Consider the following 15,696-nt stretch of genomic DNA (forward strand, 5'->3'; position numbering starts at 1 on the left):
GGGTGTGTTTCTGTTGCGCCTTACTGCACCATTTGTACAGTCTGTTCCTGAGCACCTTCTATTTTTGCAAGGATTTTATATTATGTTTTGCACAAGTTGCTTTGCATGGTCTCACAGCTGTACAGAGCCACACGTAGTTTTGGTCATCATTCCATCATTTCAAGTTACGTTGTTAGTGAATGTACAATACATTCCCATAATTCTAAACTGCGCTTTCAAGGAGGTGTTACAACTGTTCATCGTATCTGAAGTAACTGAACGTAGCCGGTGGGTAGTGGCAGAACAATGAACGTTTATTGCCGGGTGTTGCTGGCTTATAAAGACCGGAAAGGTCACATGCCACATGACTGGCATGATACGCGGCACGTGTGACACAGTCTTGGCTCAAGCTATACATCAGCCTGCGTGCTTGATAACTTATCACGCGTACTTGATAATACTACATCCCTTCCCCCTAAGCTGGAGTAAGTGAGACGATCCGGTGGCTTCCGTGGGCGTGTCGAGCGACGTGGTGGTTGGTCTTCAGCTTGAGAGCGGACTTCCCGTGTCTCCGTACCTTGATGATCTTCTGCCTCCTCAGAGCTACTTTGAGCTTCGTCAGGGGTCCGGACTGGGCTCGGCTTGCTAGGGGACGACCCCACGTCGAGCCGAGGCCTGAGTTGGTCCACGTGGCGGCGCTGTGATCCCTCCGGTGTTTCTAGAGTAACCATGCGCGCTCCCGTCGTGGACACCACAGTCGCAGGCATCCATTTCCGAGCAGACCGAAACTGGCGCGACCATACAGGCTTTCCTGGTTGATAACGTGTTGGTGATTTTGTCACTGCTGGCACAGGTTCACCGGAATCATTTTCTGTGACCTTGATGTCCGTGAGTGAAGTCGTCAGCCTGGTTCTGGGACTGAAACCAAACAGCAGTTCCGCTGGCGATTTCCCTCGCTCCAAAGGTGTCGTTCTATAACGGAATAAAAACTTGATTAGTCGTTCTTGCAATGTCCCTGCTGAATTTTTTCGAAGCCCTTCTTTTACCGTCCGCACGGCCCGCTCCGCCAACCCATTTGACTGAGGATGGTATGGGGCTGTTCGGACGTGTTTCACATGGCTTTCCTGCAAGAAACTAGACATGGTGGCACTTGTGAACTGTGGTCCGTTATCAGATACCAAGCAGTATGGTAGGCCAAACCGTGCGAAAATACCCTCAAGTACTTGAATGGTGGTCTCTGCTGTGGCGGTCTTTAAAGGTATGGCCTCCATCCACTTTGTCTCGGCGTCAACCAAAACGAAAATTTGGTAGCCATTGATGGGGCCTGCAAAATCCACATGCAACCTGTACCATGGTTTGTTGCTCGCTGGCCATGGAGACGGAACCTCAGCAGCTGGCATGGGCCAGCATTGAACACATTGAGGGCAACTTTGAACTAACAATTCGATGTCCCTATCTAGTCCAGGATACCAAAATAGCGCTCGAGCTGTGCGCTTCATGGCTGTAATACCGGGGTGACTGTTGTGCAGTTCCTTTAGCATGCATCGCTGCGCCGCCTCCGGCAACACTACTCGATGGCCCCAGTATACCAGGTCGTGGCTGGCGGCGAGCTCGTTACGGCGAGAAAAGTACGGCATCAGGTGTTGCTGTGCTGCCGATAAGTGCCGTGGCCAGCCGCGTGAGATCCACCCCCTGATCCGCTGAAGCTTATCGTCCGAGCGGCTTAGGTCCGCTAGTTGCCGAGCGGAAAGGGCCATGGAATTTAGGCCCTGTGTATAAAGCACGTATTCCATTGATTCTTGCCCTTCTCGTTCACCCAAGCCCGGCAAGGGTAGGCGACTGAGCGCGTCTGCGTTAGCATTTAGGTGTCCTGGGCGGTACTCGAGATCATAATGGTAAGCCGACAGCAACAGGGCCCAGCGCTGGATTCTTCCCGCGGCCATGTGCGGAATTGGCCGTTCCCGGTGAAACAGCCCGGTCAGTGGCTTGTGATCCGTCACGAGAGTGAAATGATTTGCCAACAAGTAATCTCGAAACTTGGTAACGCCGAACACCAAGGCCAACGCTTCTTTTTCCAGTTGCGAATAATTCCGCTCAGCCGGCGTCAGAGCTCTCGAACGGAACAATATGGGGTGGTCCTTGTTCCCGATTCGGTGTGACAGCACCGCGCCGACCCCCACTGGTGAAGCGTCGCATTCAAGCCGCGACGGCTTTTTGGGGTCGTAGTGGACGAGAAGTTCCGCTTCCCCCATAGCGCGCTTGGCTGCCTGAAATGATTTTTCGTGCTCGGCTGCCCATTGCCACCATGCTCCTTTCGCCAACAGCCTATAGAGTGGAGCCAACGTGGTTGCAAGATTCGGCAAAAACTTTGCGTAATATGTGATCAAACCCAAAAAGGATTTTAGCTGGCTCACCGTCTCTGGTCTTGGTGCGGCGGTGATGGCTTCCATATTCTGAGGGGGGTGCAAGCCAGTTGCGTCGATCTTGTGGCCCAAAAACGTAACTTGCTTCTCGCGGAACCTGCATTTGCCAAGGTTCAACTTGAGTCCGTTGTCGCGCAGTCGCTCGAAGACTTGCCGGAGAGTTGAATCGTCGTTCTCCTTTTCAGCAATAATGATGTCGTCCAAGTACACCTTGACACGAGGAAGACCTTGCAGAACGGATTCGAGGCGGCGCTGGAAGCAAAGCTGGAGCAGATGCGATGCCGAAAGCGAGGCGGTTGTATGCAAACAACCCTTTGTGTGTGTTCAACACGGCCATTTTTCGTGTGCTTCGTCGTCCAGTGGAAGTTGATTGTACGCGTGTCGTAAATCCAAAGTAGTGAACACCTCTCCGCCGTACAGAGATGCGAAGATGTCCTCAATTTTTGGCAACGGATACTGTTCCAGGTGTGTCGCCAGATTCACGGTTAACTTGAAGTCTCCACACAGCCTAATATCCCCGTTTCGCTTCACTACGGGCACGACGGGCGTAGCCCACTCAGAAACTCTCACTGGTGAAAGCACTCCTTCCTGTACTTGGCGGTCGATTTCTGCAGACACCTTTTCCCGAAGCGCGTATGGCACCGGTCGAGCCTTGAGGAAGCGTGGTAGAGCGGCATCTTTTTTGTGTAGTTTCACGGGTGGTCCCTTACAGCAACCCAAACTCTGCTCGAAAACTTCTGGAAATTCCGTCAAAAGTTTCGCCGTCGTGGCGTCACTGTGTACTACATGTATGTTCTGCGACGCGCATTCTTCCAGTAGTGCCAGGCCAGCCTTACGGAAGGCCTGTATGGTGTTCTGGCCGCACAAAAGAGGCCCGTTGCAATCCACTACAACCAGCGAGCTGTCCACTTGCGTGTTACTGCATTCGACTTTCATGGCTACTCGGCCAAGAACCGGCAGCGGCCCCAGGAAGCACGTCAGGCGCAGTGAAGTCTTCTCCAGTGGCGGCCACCATTCGCGGTTATTATCGAATACCCTTCTTGGAATGACGCTGATAGTGGACCCTGTATCTACCAGCATGCGCAGGTTCCGGCCTTCCCAGATGAAATCCCTTTCAAATGGCCGTGCGGACAAGTTCCTACTGTTGTTGTGAGCCTCCAAAGCGTAGAGAATATCCTCGCTACTTCCGTCACTGCCGTCTAGCTCCTTCACCGCAAAGGTGCCTGAGCGGTTAGTGCGACCGCTGGAGCACATCCTTGCCAGGTGACCCTTCATGCCGCACTTGTGACACGTCGCTTTCTTGTGTCTGCACACTTCCGAACCATGGTTCGAGCCACACCTTCCGCACTGCGTGGACTCTGTCATGGATCCATGCCCGCGTTCGGACTTCTGCGGATTCCTCCTGTGCTTCTGTACGAAGTTGGCAGCACCGTTGTCGTTGAAGCTCCTCTCTTGCATTGCCCGGACATTCGTTTCTGCGGCTTCCGCTGCTTGAGAAAACGCTTCTACCTCCGCCAGGCTTAACTTCTGCTGCGACAACATGTGTCGTCGAGCTTGTTCATCACGGATTCCGCAGACAATCCTATCCCGCAGCATGCGGTCCAAAAACTTTTCGAAACTGCAGTCCTTTGCGAGACGTCTCAAGTCGGTGATGTAGTCCCGTACCTTTTCGCCTTCCGCTTGGTTCCGCATAAAGAATGCGTAGCTTGCTGCAATCTCATTGGCTTTTGGATCGAAGTGGTTGTCCAGGTGCTGTATGACGACTTCGTAGCTCAAGCTGTTCACCGATTCCGACTGGCACTGGCCTTGAAGCACGCGAACCACGTTGTCGCTCAGGGCCGACACCAGAAGCGCACGCTTTTTTCCCGGATCTGTGATGCCGTGGCCCTCAAAAAAGGCCTCCAAACGAACACGGTAACTGCTCCAGCTACCTGTCGTATCGTCGAACTCGGGTGGCCTGGCTGTCATCGTGCAGCTATCCCATCCTCGTCGCCACTGAAGTAACTGAACGTAGCCGGTGGGTAGTGGCAGAACAATGAACGTTTATTGCCGGGTGTTGCTGGCTTATAAAGACCGGAAAGGTCACATGCCACATGACTGGCATGATACGCGGCACGTGTGACACAGTCTTGGCTCAAGCTATACATCAGCCTGCGTGCTTGATAACTTATCACGCGTACTTGATAATACTACAGTATCAATTCAAAACACCCAAGTTTAAAGAACGCAAGGTTGGCTGTAAGCGCACTTCTGTAGCAAAAAACGGTATATTCCTCTTCATTTCATGTTATCACCTTTGCCGATTTCCCTGGTCCCGGAATTTCAGTTTGGATTGACAATTTAAAATCAGTTCTTCACAATTTGCACCAAACAGCGAGCAATGTTACTGGAAAACAACCAGCTGTGAACAGGCAACTCAATCTTAGTATTCAGTTCAAACAACACCCATTAAGACAACTATTTTTTTAAGACTAGTCCCACTAAAAGAATAATGCTCGAAAGAACACATCGTGCTGCTCTGCTTTAATAAGGGGGATGGTAGGCAAAGTTGTCCAAAAAACGATTTTTTGATTTTGCACTTTAGAAATTCCACGATTCCTAAAGAACATGCCCTCCAAGAAGCATGTTCGTAAAAGCGTAGGACGATATTTTAAAAGGGTTCCAACGACACCTATTCAGTGCTTAAATGGAGCGTGACTTGAGGCAGGATGCATTCACACTGCTTGTTTTGGTTGGAAATAAAGAATACCTCCAAAAGAGAGTGTCTTTTTCATAAACTAGACTTAATATAGTGGAAAAAGAGATTCTATGCTTAAATAGTTCTGTTTCTGGTGCACTGGAGCAGTCTGTTAGAGTTGAACTGCCATCAGTTGCTTTGTCAGTCGAGCAGCCTTAGTTTTGAAGAGTTTGCTAAACCTGAAGGCTGCTTGCTGCTTCCTGAATACAATGCTAAGACAACGATGCCTCATTTCTCTTCCAATTCACGAGGGAAGTGTACGCAGCAAACCAGTGTGCTACATAAGATGTATTTTGTAGCGTGTTAGTGAACCATATGAACAACAACCTGGCATCGAAGGCATATTTTCGTGGCTTTGCCGAAGACGACGTAAAAGATGAAGATAAGTGCACGGAATGGCTTTATAAACAGCTTCAAGGAAACAATGCTGAACGATAGGCACTAGGCACAAAATAGGATTGGTACAGTGCAACCAAGGCTTAAACGGCAATTTCTGAAAATGCAGTTTTTGTGCATGTAAGGAACACTTTCTCATCAGAGTTTTGAAAACATTAAATGAAACTCTAAGGATGTTTAAATGTAAGCCTTTTCCAACTACTGAACTAGAAAAAGAAGGATTTGAACAAACGTATCTTTTAGATTAATTTTTGTATCACTGAAGGGGGGGGTGACAAACTGAATGTCAAAATTCTAAACAATTTTTTTCGCAAAATATTTATGTAAATTTTCGTCGTTCTGATGGCAACAGTTATTCTGTAAATGTGCCCTTCTCAAAGTTCCACAGCACTAATATTGTTTTTCCTGTAAGTTCAAATCTGCGCAATATTTTTCAATATAACATGGTGTGCTTCAGGAAAACTTATAAATCAAACACCCAGGAAATTTCGAGTTTTCTGCCGTAACGGAAGCTGAGAAACACGAAAAAATCTCTAACCACAGTTTGCACAATACCATCCCTCTTTAAAAAAAATTTGAGCTTTCTTCTGACATCTGCAACAAGCACGTCTGCATATAATTATGGTTCTTAATCTATTAGGTATTTATGCGACAATTCCCAGATCAAAGGTACCCTGGTGCTTTACCAACCTCGTGAAAAAGCAAAACTCACACTCCACACCACACCACACCGTGCTGCAAGTCTAGGTTTGACCTCCACCAAGCAGAGTAACTGTACTGCCTATGCTGCGCCCTCTGTTGTCAGTGACAGCCAACGTAAGTACATCAACCCACCTGCATACTCTCGTCCTTGCGCATGAAGCCGTTGTCTATGTGCAGCGCAATTACTTGGTCCTCCCGCAGGGACTTGTGCAGGAGGGCAGCACACACGGTCGAGTCCACGCCTCCGCTCACCAACATCTGCACCACGGGAACGTCAAACATCAGCCATGCCATTTGCACAGATTCTTGTACAGCACAGCGGACTAAGTAGCAACGAGACAAATGTTCAGTAGTTGTTTCACAAGCACCAAATAAAATTAAGGCTGTTACGAGGAAAACCCAATTCAAATTTGTAAGCCAGCCGTGCAATTTATTCCCAAAGCTGAACTTTAGTTCACTTCAATTAACGTAACTGGGGAGAAGGGGGGGATCTTCAGCACCTTCTGTTTGCTACCACTTAGAGTCCCGTTTTGTATGCTGCCCTGTAAAGCTTACAGTAAAGCACCAGTTCTACCCACTTTATACTGAAACAAGCAAAAAAAAAAAATACTCACTGCACCAGAAAAAAAAATGGCAGGTGATTTTCATAGGCAATCAAAAGCAAATTAGATGCGCTGGTACTTCAGTTTTCCCATCGGTTTTGGCTCAGTTTTCAAGGTCAAGCAAAGATTGGCGAAATTGCACTTAAGCTCCGCTTTATGTACATCATGCGCTATCATTAATGCAGAATTGGTCATTCCCTACTTTCTCTACAGACAGTCAAACATCGGCAAAATCTGAGATTGGGGCTTTTAGTGCTTCCTGTACATATTTATTATTGTGTAAATAGTTTTTGTGTATATTACCTCTCCCCCATATCCTCTCTCTCTGTTCCCTCACCTTTCATTTCATTTCTCCATTCTGCCTGCTATCCTTTATTTCCGCTGCCCTAGCTCAGGTGTGCTTCAGTAGCAAAAATCTTTTCCTTCCTTTTTATTATTATTTTAATAAACCACTCACTACTACCTTTAGTGCTACCCATCAGTGGTTAAAGTGCTCATCTACTGAGTCGGAGTACCTGGGTTCGAACCCGACCTTGGCGGCCGCATTTCGATGGAGCCTGTGTGCTGCGCGATGTCAGAGCGCATTAAAGATCCCCAGGTGGTCGAATTTATTCCAGAGACCTCTACCACTATGGCTCATCCTTCTTCCTTTCTTCACTCTTTCCTTTATTCCTTCCCCTTACGGTGCAGTTCGGGTGTCCACCAAGATTTTTTAGACAATTACTGCCTCATTTCCTTTCGTCAAAACCAATTTTGATTTGTTTTAGTGAACTAAGCAAGCACACGCCATGAAGCACAAAATCCCAGGCTTCTTCAAGAAATAGCACCGCATCTGTGGCAGCTTATTCCACCTACCATGAATATGACATACCAGCAGCTGCACTGAATTCCCACCTGGCAATTACCCAGGTATGTCAGGTTACATGGCCCACGGTAGGTTCTCCTTCAGCTCTTCCTACCCCGTCTTCCCGAAATGGCATCATCTAAGCCACCTTGTCGCTGCCACAGACCCCATGACAGGAACAGCCCCACTCACCAAGACCTTGCTCTGACCAACAGTGCGCCGGATGTACTCGATGCACTCAAGCTCCCTGCTCTGGAGGGTGAAGTTGCCCGAGAGGCCCGCAATGTCATACAGGAAGTTGGAGAACATGGCTTTTCCCTTGGGGGTCAGGTCCACCTCAGGGTGAAACTGGACACCATACACCTTCATCTTGTCGTTTGCCAACGCTGCACATGTAGAGAGAGAAAAAACAAATTAAGCAAACAAAGTTCGCTACTGCCAAAGTACCAGGATCTCAAGCTGGAAGACTTCCCAATCTAACAAATGAATGAGATTACTTGCCACGCAATGCTCACAAGGCCAGCTGCTTTCGTGAACTTATAAAATTTCACATATGCAAAAGTCTGAGGTCGATAGCCTCCGCACGGCATAGCAGAAAGAGGAGGAAGGTCAACTGGATGTGGATGTTACAGGCTATCCACCTCAGACAAAAGAGTAAACCCTGGCAATTTGTCTGATGCAAATACTTTCCCAAATATATTGTATTCTAATAGCTCTGGCCTGGTTCCTCCAGCATAGATTAAAAAATCAGAGACTGGAACAAACCCAGCTATTATAGCCCACAATGCATCCCAGTATGGCTTTCCCTGCTCTGTTCTGACTATCTGCCGAGAGCACATCATATTGCAGCAAAACCTGATAATATGAGTCTACATATTAGCAATCCCAGTTAATTTGTAGACTTCCTGCAGTCCCTAAAGTTAATAATGCATATCACATCAAATAACACAACTAGTCACTGTGCCTATGCCAGGATAATCCACTGACTTCAGGCAACCTGAGACCGAGAACAAGAGGACATCATGCCGGACCTACACTGCCGCCATTATCTCAAATTAACAACACCTGGTCCACAAGTTAGCAATTTGAGCTATCACTTTCAGTACAGCTGCTCGTTCTGCACACCGTTCAGCTTTGTATTCAGCCGTTTCACTTTTATGCTTTACATGAAACCCCCCCCCAACTTTCTGAGAGTAAGTCGCAGCATGATTACTCGTGTAAACTGCTTGTTTCTATTGATTCCCGATAGTTCCACTATGAAAAAAAAAATGCAGGTATAAAACAGTTTAAGTTCAAGTAAAAACTTAAAGAACAGCCGAATAAGGAAGCTAGGAAGTTGAGTTAACAAGCCTGGGGAAGCAACAAAACGAGGTGGACTTCATCAAACTCTGTGCCCTACACACAGTCATACGTATGGCGAAAAGCCTGGAGAGAAGCTTTCCTGCCCACACGAGCATCTAAGGAGATTTGCAAAGTCAATGAAGAAAAATCGAAACTGTTCACCATTAATAAGCAAGCGTCCAACGCCATAGACTTGCATGTGTGCTGGCCGAGACAGAGCCAGCTGTTCGAATTATCGAAATAATGGGGGTCAAATAAACAAGCTTTTAGTATACAGGCACAGCTGCTTAAATAAGCAAGTGACATAGATTCTATTGCCGTCGGCATGGTCATGTCGTGCGTTGCAGAACATCTTTGATGAGTCAAAGCAGCTGCAATTCTGGTGCGTCATCCGAATCATCCGTTTTTCGAGGTGCATGTGATGCCTACTTAACGCGCAGTGCCGTAAGCGCATGCACTTCTCGTTGATGCCGAAAGGCCTTCCTGCTAGGCGGTCTAAGAACTAATTACTGCAGAACGAAAACAGGGCAGTTTTTATAAGGCATGAGGAAAATAAATATTCGTTTAGAGAGCCAGAATAGCAGGGTGTATTCCTATTCGAATGCACCAATTGTGAGAGATTTCGAATTACACAACACCCGGATTTTATGACAGTTTGGCAAGGTGTCCCCTGAAAGTCATATAATCGAGGTTCTACCCATCACTTCATATAAGACGACCATCAAACGAGAGCCTCCTTTGGCATGAGCTGTGGCACTTACTGCTACCAGAATTTCATGGACAGAAAAGTTATACAGTACACAGCAAAAACCCAGGGCTGTGCTTTCCTCTCTCATCGCATACTTTTCAGCTCTTTCAACGCCAATGCTAACAAGGAACACAAGGTGTGTTTAAATGTAATGTATTAAACATATGTCTGTATGTAGCACTGAAGTGCACCAGAAAATGGCCATTTATTGCTTTTGCAGCAATGGGTTCATGTACACAATATGCAACAGTAGCAAAGAAAAAACAAAGGATCAACCGTTGTGCACCAACAGGAAACGGATGTGAAAAAAATGTGGTAATTAGTAACCGGAAATGCAATTTAACTGCTTTCAGCTCAGCTACAAGCTGGAAAGACGCACTTTCTGGTGACCATTATTGTAACATCCCAGTGCATGTCTTCAATGTCCTGTAACAGCACCGATTGTGAGAGATGCTATGACAATTAAAACTGATTTTACTAAATAAACCGTAGAGAAGAAAACTGCAACAGTGCTTTGCATGTGAAAAAAAAGGGGGGGGGGGGGGGGGGGAGTACTGAGCAGATTGATTAATTTTTCACCATCGTTCAACTCAAATTTCATATTGCCCACAAGGTACATGAGTGACTACAAAAGACACCCAATTGCAACTCTGAATTAACCTCGACTGCCTGCAGTTCTTTCAGCATACACCCAAAGACTGGCACAAAGGCATTTTCACTGCCCATTAGAAAGCAGTTGCCAGAACGTACTTGAATGTTTTAATGCACATTCTTGGACAAACAAAAGTACAGGCAAACACTAATTGTGCTGGGCTCGGTGAAGCAACAGAGGGTGAAATACAATTTGCAGGGAAACGTGCAGAAACAAAGAAGCCCCACAGCCCACCTGCAATCGTAGAACCCGATGTGGCGATGACCTTAAAGTTCTCGGCCGGCTTGTCGACGCTGTCACCATGGGTCAGGAGTGCCTCTTCCTCCTTGTCCATGCCTCTGTGGGGTGAACAAAAACAAGATGCATGCAGCACACTGAGAACACAACCCTCAAGAATGCGCTGGGCAATCGCTAATCATTAATGATATCCACACAACAAATACGGGCCCAAGAAAAGAGGCTGAAGGCAGAGCAAAATTTTGTGAGAGGTGATGGCAGAAATGCTAAGTTATGGTATGTGCAGTTTATTGTCTACAAGCTACACCTGGGCTACGACAGAGGCCATAGCCAAAGGCCCTGGATTAATTCTGACCACCTAGGATTCTTCACTGCCCACTGACTGAGTTAGGTATGAATAATCATGGGTAATAAATGAGCTCCTTTATTTTGAAGTGATTCAATGAAGACTGCCAAGCAAGTCTCTTGCGAGTGCCAGATGACTGATGTAAAATTCAGGCAGAGACCTGATAGGCATAGTTCTGCTTCGGCGTTATTAGAGCAGAATATGATCCACAATGGCTAATGTTTCAATATATTTGATGAAAATCCCCCAAGGTGGCTAATGCTATAAGCTATAACATTAAAGGCTAATGTTTCAGTAGCTTTAATAGCAGTATATTGAACGCAGACATTCCATGTGCGGCCAGTTGCAAGATGAACTCCCCGGATAATCAGTGGGTGTTACATGGCCAACAGTGCCGTCTCTGCTAAAGTATGAGCAGCAATGCATCATTTTGTAGAAAAAGATTATTGCTCCGATCTTTCATTTGTGGTCGTCAAACAGCTTGCACATCAAGCCGAAATACCATTGAATTCGTCCTGTAAAATAATGCCATGGGCCCAATTAATGAAATAGGTACATGACAGCCACTGGTAAACAGGGGTTTGAGTTTTAAGTCATTAAGTAGATAAGAAGACATAAGATTTAATGAAATATTGCTACTTTGCAGCTGAGGTCGCATTTGTTTCTTGGTTTCTCACACTTGCCACCATGACACTGCTACCACTTAACACTTGTCAGCACCAGAATACATAAAGATGGGCCTGTCCACTGATAGGAAACTTCTCCTCAAATACAATTTAGTATTTCTGATGCTACCGCTGTGGGATCAGGAAGCTCGGAAACTTTACACTGCTCTAGCACAATGCAGGCCCTCAAAACTCAGCTGTTGGTCCCTTGAACCCCATGCGTCAAAAGGAAAGTGACAACAGCAGCATAAACAGAAACTAATAACAAATATAGGCAGATACAGTTGACATTACACGACTGTTGGAGCATTACAAGGAATGATACCACAGACGATAATATTGCAACTGCCTTGCAAAAATGCACGTGTCAAAATAATGACAAAACACCACCAGCTCACTTGAATAACGGGGACTTCTGATCAACCTGGATCTTGAACTGTCCATCTTCTCTAGAGTCTTTTTGCGTCACTGTGCCACCAAACTCCCGGTTGATCATCTGGGTGGGGCACAACAGAAGATTAGGGTTAAAAAGAAATGAAGTTTAGAAAGGACACATCTACATACAAGAGATGTGGCAACCAACCGGAACAAAGGTGCGGAAAACAGCTACTGCCCGTCAACAATGATGCAGCAATATTTATGCAAATCAACGGCATGAAATTTTGCATGCTCCTCGACTGTTGATGCACTGCAAAAAGAGTTCACCATGCCCAAGCAAACAATCTGGCACACATGTGGGCTAAAGTTTTTGTATACAAGTGCAAGTGTCCATAAATAATGTCAAAGAAAGGAATATTAAAATTATAGATCGTCCATGAACCTCAATGACCTCACAAGTTTATGGTAAGCCTACCTAATTAGAGAAGTGCTAGTGGGAACAACTATAAAAATAATGAAAGGAATGATTAACACGCTATGCACTCTGGCTTCTTTCATCACAAAAATCTGGCAGAAGCAGAGGTGCAGTTCTCTGTACCATTAGAAAACATCACTCTCTTCTGATAAAGTTTGTTCAGACATGGCCAAGCTGTGTGAAAAGAACACACACACACGAGACAGGAGAGTGCAACTTGCATCTTGAGTGTGTTCTTTTCATGCAGCTTTGCCATGTCTGAAGAATTACACCAACTAGCCCAACATGTTCTACTCAAAGCTTTTAAAGTTCACAATTCCGCTAGAATAATCAACATATTCTGTGGTCAACAGTAGACAAAACAAACAATAATCTGCTGAAATACTGGAAAGTCGATTAGAGCTTCGCACTCAAAAATATTACTCAAATATCGCCACAGAGCTTGTGGACGCCAAAACAGGAACTGACACGGCCAAATGCATAATATATCTGCGTACACACTGAATGCACCCATTATTTTTGTTGCCAAAATATAAAGCTTTTCTAAATACTACCGTATGTATTAAACAGGAATACACCTCCCGAAATCTTCATGCTCTTTGGGCAGAACTAAAGTCTGCTCATTATACAAGTTAATATGGTATATTGAAGCAATGTCCCCCAAATGACAGCATACCTGCATTCCATAGCAGATGCCCAGCACAGGAAGGCCACACTGGAATATCTCTGGGTCATATTTGGGAGCATCGGGCGCATACACCGACCCAGGACCACCAGAGATGACGATGGCCCTGGTGTGTGCAATGGGGGGAAGAAAATCAGACGATGTGAAAATAAATTAAAAACAGCAGAGGCCTGAAAGTACTCTCACAAAGAGAGCAAAAATGCATGCAAGACCTATATATATGAAAGGAATACAGACTCAGCTTTATGTCTAGCACACCAACAAATACCCGTTTGTGATCTTCCCTGCAGCTGCCATTTTTTTCTAGTCCTTAAATTTTGTGCAAGAAGAACCGGAGTTGCCAGCAAGGCAATTGTTTCCATACACAGTTTCGGCACACTACACAGCCCTAACATTTTGCAGTACATAGGATGGAGGCAGATTTACTGAACGGATCACACAACGCCTTCTTACTTACAATAGTCTTTTCACCGACACGCATACACGCCAAACTTAACTAGGTATAAAAGAGGCCAATACTAGTCTTTTGGAAACAAGGTAAGCAAAGGAAAACATTACTCATTTTCTTTTTTTAATTGTTAGAAAGGAAAACTAAATGGCTAATCATTTTAGGTCGGAGATAATTTGGCAGAAGAAAGCAATGGAACTCATAGCTCCCATTGGAACCTTGTCATTTTTTCTTCTATTTTGTCAAATTATCCCCTATCTAAAATGATTACCCAATAACATCCCTTTAACAAAAAAAAATTGGCAGCAGCAACAAATACTTTCATTAATCTTCCTTGGTTTTCAAAGACTGCTGGCGTCCCTTCATACAGCACAAGCACATTGCACATGTGTATACTGATTGATTTCAGCACACAGGGGAACTCACTTGTAGCCCTGGCTGACAAGCGACTTGGCGCTGGTGGACAGCGGCAGCATAACGACTCGACACAGAGCTCACGGATGCGCCTGTCAATGACCTTGCCATACTGGGCGCCCGCGTCCAGGATGGCCACCCGCTCGCTGTGGAGCACCCCATTGAGGTGGCCCTCGCTCTGACCCGTGTCGTGCATCCCGCGCTTCGTCCCACAGCAGCACTGCACCCACAACACACAACAGGTCACGGCAGGCCTATGCTACAATAGGGACATGGCACTCAACATCACAAGGAAAAAGCACTGACAGATTGAGACACAGGGAAAGAAAGATGCACACAACACTGCGCCAACTAGAAATTGAAGCACTGGTTAGAACACCGCACTTTGTTATACACAAGAACAAGCGTCACAGAATATTGCTATCTAGTTACATCAGTAAATCCCGATACCAGGAAAGCCTGCAGGTTAAATGACACAACCATCCTCATGAGGGATGATCTAAGAACCTGCCATTAATTGCTTGATAAAACAACCAAACGTTTATAGACAATGCTTCACAAATTTTAAACGCCGCCACGCAGATGCACTCAGCTTTCAGCACACTGGCAGATAAAAAAAAAAGATTCCTAGATGTATTTCAGGCTGCACTGATCATAGTCATAAAGTAGGTGTTCCTTCATGTCATACTAAACATTTTTATTCATTTGTCCCAAGCACTTCTGAGAGTTGGAACTGCCTACCCAGTTTTGTAGCTGACATTACTAACTTTAGGTTTGGTTTGGTTTATGGGGGTTTAACGTCCCAAAGGGACTGTTTGGTTTATGGGGGTTTAACGTCCCAAAGCGACTCAGGCTATGAGGGACGCCGTAGTGAAGGGCACCGCAAATTTCGACCAGCTGGGGTTCTTTAACGTGCACTGACATCGCACAGCACACGGGCCTCTAGAATTTCACCTCCATCGAAATTCGACCTACACGGCCGGGATCGAACCCGCGTCTTTCGGGTTAGCAGCCGAGCGCCATAACTACTGAGCCACCGCGGCATTACTAACTTTAGTACTTTAAGACTACCGTATGTAATCTCTCCTTACAAATTCTGTTGACTTCCCTTGCATTTGTTATTGCTGTCAATTTTTTTTACCTCAAGTTTTTTTTTTCTTCGTCTTTTTTTGCCGCCTTACACCAGTTGTTGTTCTTGCTGCACTGTATGTATGTATGTGTGTGTGCATGTATGTATGCATGTATGTATGTACGTGCGTATGTATGTATGCCCTCCCACTCCCCTCTGTAATGCCTTTAGGCCCTGAAGGTAAATAAATAAATAAATAAATAAATAAATAAATAAATAAATAAATAAAATATATCCCAAAGCAACAGCTAGGTTTCAAGATATGAATGAAGGGCTCCAGGTTAATTTCAACACCCTAGGGGCCTTTATAGGGCACCAAAAACCTCAGCAATAGGTACATCTATATTTTACTTGCATAGAATGCAGCCACCATGGCCAGAAATCAAACCTGCAAGTCTATGTCTAAAAGCAGAATGCCACACCCACTGAGCCGGCTTTACAAGTGCTCTCTAAAAAAAAAAAACAAAGCTTCGAGAAACACAACAATGCTTGTAG

At 45.7% G+C, this 15,696-nt stretch overlaps 1 protein-coding gene and 1 pseudogene across 1 annotated transcript in view; both read right to left on the reverse strand.

The window, feature by feature from the left end:
- The window catches only part of LOC144121330 (GMP synthase [glutamine-hydrolyzing]-like), a 37,261-nt gene that overhangs the window by 18,779 nt on the left and 2,786 nt on the right, over positions 1 to 15,696 (reverse strand). Inside the window, 7 exon segments of the mRNA XM_077654497.1 lie at positions 6,370 to 6,495; positions 7,876 to 8,069; positions 10,659 to 10,762; positions 12,071 to 12,168; positions 13,202 to 13,316; positions 14,085 to 14,139; positions 14,142 to 14,292. Of these exon segments, the coding sequence (XP_077510623.1) occupies positions 6,370 to 6,495; positions 7,876 to 8,069; positions 10,659 to 10,762; positions 12,071 to 12,168; positions 13,202 to 13,316; positions 14,085 to 14,139; positions 14,142 to 14,268 (819 nt within the window). The 5' untranslated portion in view covers positions 14,269 to 14,292.
- On the reverse strand, positions 203 to 2,739 carry LOC144121332 (uncharacterized; annotated as a pseudogene).

Source organism: Amblyomma americanum, chromosome 2 (genome assembly GCF_052857255.1).
Source record: "Amblyomma americanum isolate KBUSLIRL-KWMA chromosome 2, ASM5285725v1, whole genome shotgun sequence".
NCBI classification, from domain to species: domain Eukaryota; kingdom Metazoa; phylum Arthropoda; class Arachnida; order Ixodida; family Ixodidae; genus Amblyomma; species Amblyomma americanum.